Source organism: Chaetura pelagica, unplaced genomic scaffold, assembly GCF_000747805.2.
Source record: "Chaetura pelagica isolate M959 unplaced genomic scaffold, ChaPel_1.0 scaffold67, whole genome shotgun sequence".
NCBI classification, from domain to species: Eukaryota; Metazoa; Chordata; class Aves; order Apodiformes; family Apodidae; genus Chaetura; species Chaetura pelagica.
This window is the reverse complement of record NW_009954107.1, coordinates 3,854,773-3,862,309: the sequence shown is the minus strand read 5'-3', so window position 1 is coordinate 3,862,309 and position 7,537 is coordinate 3,854,773. Positions and strand designations below refer to the sequence as shown.

General features: G+C 33.6%; 1 protein-coding gene across 1 annotated transcript in view; it reads right to left on the bottom strand.

The window, feature by feature from the left end:
• The window catches only part of SGCZ (sarcoglycan, zeta), a 189,942-nt gene extending 187,749 nt beyond the window's left edge, over positions 1 to 2,193 (bottom strand). Inside the window, exon 1 of the mRNA XM_010002488.1 lies at positions 1,999 to 2,193. Coding sequence (XP_010000790.1) covers positions 1,999 to 2,193 — 195 coding nt within the window. The remainder of the gene's footprint in view (positions 1 to 1,998) is intronic.
• Between the last annotated feature and the right edge of the window lie 5,344 nt (positions 2,194 to 7,537).

The window sequence follows — 7,537 nt, the reverse complement described above, 5'->3', positions numbered from 1 at the left end:
AAATTAAAATGTTTATAGGTAAGGGGGGTGGTGGGGGGTATTTTGTATGAAAGAGGAGTTTTATGTTCCACTTTTGTTTTGCAGATCACTTCATATAATATATGACTACAGTAAATGTGAATATACAAAATTAGTATCAGTTCTGTAACATGAGGGATAAAGATTACCTCACACTTGTCAGTGGCATAACATTTACCAATATTTATAACAAATTCAGGATTATTAAAGATGCACATAAGCTTTATGATTTCTGAATTGTAATAAGGAAATTATGAGTTTATAAATTAAGTACATGACATTTCAAACACTATTTTTTGTGAAATTATTAAGTCAGTGTTTACATAATTACTTCACATACAAAGAACTGAAGCAAATTCTTCAACTGGTTAAGTAGCATACAGATACTGAAACAATCCAGTTGTTTCCTGCTGTAGATTTCTGGACTGATTTAGCAACTCACCACAACCTTCAACCTTGTAACAAAGCTTTGGCATGTGGGGAAGAAAAATACTTCAAAATATCCTTTTTGGTTTTGTTTTAAAAAGTCTGTATGGTCAAATTGTAAGACTTTTAAACAGCTACAAGCTATGTAGTAGCTTGTAATATGGAAGGTCAAATATTGCCTAGGTAAGGAAGAAGTTTCAATATTTCACTGGAACATGATCCTCTGCACAGAGAAAAAATTCTGTGCTTTTTAAAACATCTTCTTAACCTATTTTAATTTCCATGCTTAATTCTCCTCTGGAATAACAGCAGACCTTTTTACTGAAGTCAAGAGGTATGCCTAAATATGTTAAAAAAAAAGAAAAAAAAGAAAAAGAAAAAAGAAAAAGGAAAAAAACAACCAAACAACCCCTCCCAAAAAAATCCCAAACACTGCCCCCACTTCTAAGGAGCTTGCCAGTACATTATTATTAAAGTCATACAGTTATCAAAATATGAATTAAACATATTCACACACTAGTGGCAACTTAGAAGTAGCAAAGTATTTGCACAATACATCTCACCAAGCAAAGATTTCAAACAACTTCATACATTACAGAGCATTAGCATATACAGAACAATTTTAGACATACGTTCAATGCTGGTTTTGTTGGTTGTTTTTTATTTTCAATAAAATAATGGAGAATAGAAATGTCCTATGACCCTATGAATTAGAAATGTATTACTAGCTACATCAAAATATGCCTTATGAAGGTCAAAATCCAGAGAGAGAAACTACACCAATCCTAGCAGAAGCTTTGTTATTTTAAACTGTGGAGTGGTCTACCTTATCAATGACACCACTCCACTGCCAACTACTGAGCAGTCCTACTACCTTTATCCAAACTACCTTTGGCAACAGGTGGGCAGAGAACAGTGTTTTCACTGGATGGAGATGTACTTTCAGGAGTACCTCAGAGACACAGACTTAGTAACACTTTGCTGCTATTAAAGATTCCAGACAAAGGTTCCAGAAAAGGCCGTCCAGACGGCCTTTTATACCTACCTACCCCACTTTTATCAATATCAAGACAGTTATGTCAACTTCTAGGAGAAGGACCATCGAAATGGTCAGTATACTTAAAAAAAAATATACTAAGAACAACATAAATTAAAAAAAATAACATACACTAAGTTGCCCCAACTAACCTACTTTCCTCCTCTGACAGATACCATAGAGAAGAGTGACAACAAACTGCTACTGGTTGCTATCGGTGGTGACAAGCAACCAGGAGATGCTTAGGCTAGTTGCCATGATGGTTTTGGCTGGGAAAAATCTAAGATCCAAATATATTTTCAATAGATATCATTAACCAAAAGTATATTAATACATAGGGCACAGATTCACTCATGGTAGAATATACACAAAATGTTTAAATATCTGAAGTGGCACGCAAGAAGATACTATTTTAATCTAAAATTCCAAAATTTGTATATACCAGGGTAAAGGAAAGAGAACTATAACTACAAGTCATTACTTCAAGAAACAGGGGACAAAGTCACTGTGATACTCACCACTGTGAAATTCATAACCTTCAAAATCCATATTGTCATTGCTAAGTTAACAATCATGGTAACCAATAGTAGAAGGACAAAGAAGTATAAGCACCTCTTTCGCCATCCATAGATCCCTACTGGGTAAAACTGAGGATGTTCAGTACTTGGGAGGCTGTTCTGTTGTGTTGCTAATATATACTGCTCTCGTGTCATCTGGAAAAGAAAGATGTAAGCATAGGTAAGCAAATGAGAGGTCTTTTTGCATAGGTATTACTACATGAACTTTATCTGAGAACATATAGAAAATCAGTTTCTATGAGAACAAAAGTGATGCGTTAATTCAGCATAAACCACATCAGTGTTATTTTTACTAGGCATTTAGTAAATTTGGTGATGTTCATTAATTTAAAGTAAGCTTTTGGTTGGATATTTCAAAGTGGATTTGCATTTCAAATTTAGAGCAAGAAACTGTAAGAAATATTTATGTAATCCACGCATATATATTATATTTTTGTTGTCCTTTAACAGATCATTCAGGGAAAAATATCTTCAGCAAAAAAAGTCATGTAACATTTTTTGTATTGGTTTTGGCTAAGATAAAAATAATTTTATTTATAGTAGCTTATAGCCAAAACCAATACACTTCTTCATATGAATAGAAGAAAAATCTGTTCTTTCTAGAAAGGCATAAATTATAACTGAACTCTTCTATTATACTTAGTAAATTAAATTAATGATTTATGCCATTATATATACACCTGTACTTTACACAAAAGTATACCATTGTATATACGATATTTTACACACAAAGGAATAAGAAAACCTTCAAACTTTTAATTTTGCCCTTTAGCAGATACAGATACTACCATCCTAACTGTTTGCAAACTGTTTAAAGAAGTTATATTTAATTCTTCTTTAGGGCAAAAATGTTTATTGCACTTAATATGAAAATAAATAACATTTTTTACATCCTTAACTTTCCTTGACAGATATTTATATTCATATTCAACTGCTACACTGCCCACAGTCTGGAAGGTATTAACTTTCCTCCATGACTTAAAAATTAAATTAAAGCAATCTCGTTTGTTTATGGAAAAGTTCTTCCTGAACCATGCTCATTTAAAAGATTGATTTAATAGGTTTTTTCCTCAACAGGAGGAAAAAATCCCCAAATCTAAAACAAAGAAATATCCAAAACAAAATAATAATTAAAAAAAAAAATAATCATAAACCAGATAGAATGATCAGGTTTACACCTAAAAACTGCCTTTCTTTCCACTAAAAGTAAGCAAAGAATGCACAAAAATAGGTCAGTTGATTCAATTAGAAATAAAAATAAATAAATAAATCCATTAGAAGGATGAAACAAATGTTGACTTCATAAGATTATTTTAAAGATAAAAAGGTTTACATAAACATCTGTATTGCTGGATATTTATACAAATCAAAACTCTTGAGATTTTACCATGCACTAGTTAGTGAATGAGATATTAATGGCATAAATTAACTCATTGTGAGTAATTACAACCACAAGTCATAGATTACACATCCATATTACAACAATTAACACATCATTAAATAAGTCAAAACAGAAATAATTAATTTATAATGCACATTTTAAAATAAGCTAGTAAAGATGTATTTTGTAATTTTTGTTCTTTTAAATAAGAACTGCTTCTCTTTGCCTATAATTTCAATTAAACGTAACATTTAGTAGTTGATTTATGTGGTGAACCTTTAAAGCAGAACTTCCATCAACAACATTTCTCAGTTCTCCCAAAGCAATGTATCAGTAGGCTTCAAGACCTTAGATCACCCCTTTATTGTATTCTGGCAGTATTCAGCCTAGCTTTGGTCTGAATTCCTTATGAATTCAGAAACAAAATGCACAAAAGGGTTAATAATTTCCTCCTTATAATGAGCTTCTAAACGTTTATTTAGCCAGCTGTTGTGACAAAACTGTAATGCATTATTACATTTTGAGATATAAAATAATGAGTATTTTTAACCATTTCCATTGTCTTGAGACCTCAGTCTACAGATCTCTTATAAAACAAGTGTTACTGTTAAAAAATATTGAAAAGTCAACTTCTAGATTGTGAGAATGCCAGAAGTAGCACTGCCCCTAAAACTATGACTGAACCCCAAGAAATACAGCCTTTGCAACACAATAATTAAATACAATGACATTTTATTTCATCACCACAGTCAGGCATCATTCAGTTTCCCTCAGTGTATACTGTTCAACTGAGAGAGACTTGGCAATGCAAGCTGTACTCCTGCAGGCCATGGTGGTCCATGGTGGAGCAGATATTCACCTGGCAGCCTGTGGAGGACCCAATGCTGAAGCAGAAGCATGTGCCACAGTCTGTGGCCCCATGGAGAGCCTCTGCTGTAGCAGGCTCCTGGAAGGACCTGTGACCCCAGGGAGAAGAGCCACCAGTGGAGAAGCAGGTTTTCTGGCAGGACCTAGTGACTCATGGGTAACCCACGATATAGTAGTGCATTCCTGAAAGACTGCACTCTCTAGAAAGGACCCATGCTGGAGCAGTTTGTGAAGAACTGCAGCCCCTGGGCAGGATCTACACTGCAGAAGTTAACGAAGCAGTGTCCCTCATGGGAAGGACCCCATTCTGAAGCAGGGGAAGAATACGAGGAGGAAGGGAGAGAAGAGGCAATGTGTAACAAATTGACCACAACTCCCATTCCCCGTCCCTCTGAGCTGCTTGGGAGAAGACAGAGCAGTGAAGAATGAAGTTGAGCCTGGGAAGAAGGGATGGGTGGCAGAAAGTTGTTTTAAGATTTGTTCTTATTTCTCATAATCCTACTCTCTTATTAATTGGCAATAAATTAAATCAGTTTCCTCAAGCTGAGACTGTTTTGCCTGTGACGGGAAGTGCTGACTAACCTCCTTGTCTGTATCTCAACCCATAAGCCTTTTGTAATATTTTCTCTCCCCCCATCAATTGAGGAGAGAGAGTGATGGAACAGCTTGGTGGGCGTCTGGTGACTAGCCAAGGTCAACCCATCACAATCTACAAGCAATTTTTTTTCTTAAAACTGTTGTATATTTTTCCAATTAAAAAAACCCAACCAAATAACAACAAAAAAAATTCACCAAAATAGCATTTTAATTTTGAAAGTGTTACATATAAAGCCACAGACCACCAGCTGTCTTTGAACCTCAAGCAAGTTGGTCAAACCCATTTCATATAACATCAGTTCTTCCCAACCACACACATGCATCAAGGCATCAGTTCCCTAAGAACTGCATATACATGCATACATAATAAACAGGCCAAAATAATTTGCCATTTTCTATGAATATAAAAATATTTTTGTTATTTTTATTTTATTTTTAGGGTTAATAGTCTGGCTGTTTACAGTTATTGGCAGCACTCTGACTACTGATTTGCATACTCATGTAAAAATAATCTTATTTTTAAACTATTGAAAACAAAAACAATTCCTAGTTGGTCTGGTAATTAGTACCTGGTAATGTTAAAAGTATTAAGGAAGAAAAAAACTCCAACACTAAAATGTTTTATGAATATGTCAATTTAGTGTAATGTTTTTTTATCACCAGTAACTGAAAAGATACCAGACCATATCTACTTCGGATGAGTATTTTTAACTGAGAAGGAACTACTGCGAGCTCTGAGAGGGAACTGCTGTGAGCTCTGCGTCTTTGCAGATCATGAAAAGGCAAAGAAAATTCAGAACACTGGGAAGATTAGTAAGTTATTAAAGTATTTTTAGAAAAATTACTTGCATGAGCCTGCTAAACTATGCAATATGACTATCTTTCAGAAAACTGCTCACACCTAAAAAAACCTAACAATTTTTTTGCTAAGAATTCTGTTTAATTAAATGCTTGTATGCTTTATACATAAAAATACATACACACAGGTACTTATGAATAGAGATGTATTAATGTAGATCACAGAAATACATAAAAATATACACAAAGATTTTCAATCACTGAGTTGCTATTTCACCCTATTCAGCTTTTAAAATACATAATAATATACATTCTAAACTAGGCAACTGACAGACCTTATTAATGTGGAATTACTATTAGATGGACATTTAAAAAATCTGCTGTATAATCTTAATATTATTCCATTTTTCAGGTCTTGTAAATATGAATGGCGACAACATTTCAAGATAAGACGAGTTATGGTATGAAAGTTTACCTCAGTTTCTGACATTAGGATTCTTTAGGGTCTCAAACCAGACATAATTAAATTGCAGAAGTGCTCCATTAAGTCTTTAAAGTGTTTCAGTGTTAGCATCTTAAACTGGTAAACTTCATGGTGCACACATGCATATATGCACAAAGTCATAAGCAACCCAGAGACACATACTAAAGAAATTTAAAATGCTTCTGTGCTCTGATAATAAATGAGATTTCTAGTTCAAATCCAAAGTAATATGGGATACATTACACAGCAACTACAAAGAAATTAAATCAGTTCTTAACAATGTACTGAATGACCAGCATAAAGAAGATAAAGGAAACTATCAGGCAATCTAATAAAAATCTAGTATGTAAGAGGAAATGGGGGAAGGTAGGACAGAAGCAAAACTTCCTAAGTGATTTGACAGAATATCTACAATAGCTACAATTTTGTTCAGATCTAAACCAAGTATTTTTCTCTGGTAATGAAGGTTGAAACTCCAGTGTTTTTCCTATCCCTATTCTGATTTGATATAGTATAAATGGACTTGATAACTGCTATAACATAAATAGAAAATATTTATTTAAAGCTACAAGTAATTTTCAGTTCTCAAAAGATATTATCTCGACAAATACTTAGCTACATTAAAAAAACCCAAACATAAACAAACAAAAACAACAAAAGCAAAACAACTTAAACCAAAGAAATCAGCATCTAATTTTCAGATAAAAATCTGAAACTGTTTACTACTGATATCATGAAACAGGTAAGCGAAAAAAAAAATATTATTTTTGTTGCCTCCGCTGTTGTAATTGTAGCCTGGCACATGACACTGCTGCTAGATATTTCTGTTACTGGTTGATTCTCTGTGCATTATTTTCTTAATTCACAGAGCAAAAAACATAAATATATTTTAAAATATAAAAATACAGTATGACAGCATCTAGACACAATAATGACGTAGGCTGATTAGGAACATACCAGCAAGCAAATGTTTTGTTGACATGAAAAGATAGAAGAAAAACTATAAATAGCACAGAAAATTCTTCACATCAGCATTTAAAGGAAAAAAATAAAATAAAATCCAAAAGCAATCTATTCATAATTAGCCATACTGAGGACACCACAAAGATGACTTACCAGAACCAGCTGGTTCTCTTCACTCTTCCTGACAGTAACACGTCCTCTGGCCCGCAGCTCATGCTGTGGACACTTCTCTTTTTGTAAGACACTACAACAGGTCATTAATTTTGCTTCCACTCTACACAGTATGTGACATTAATTAAGCTCACTCCAGCTGGAGTTGAAACATTATTTTACTGTTTTCTTTATAGACTACCTGGAAGTTCACCATATATAGAAGAGGATTGGAGGAT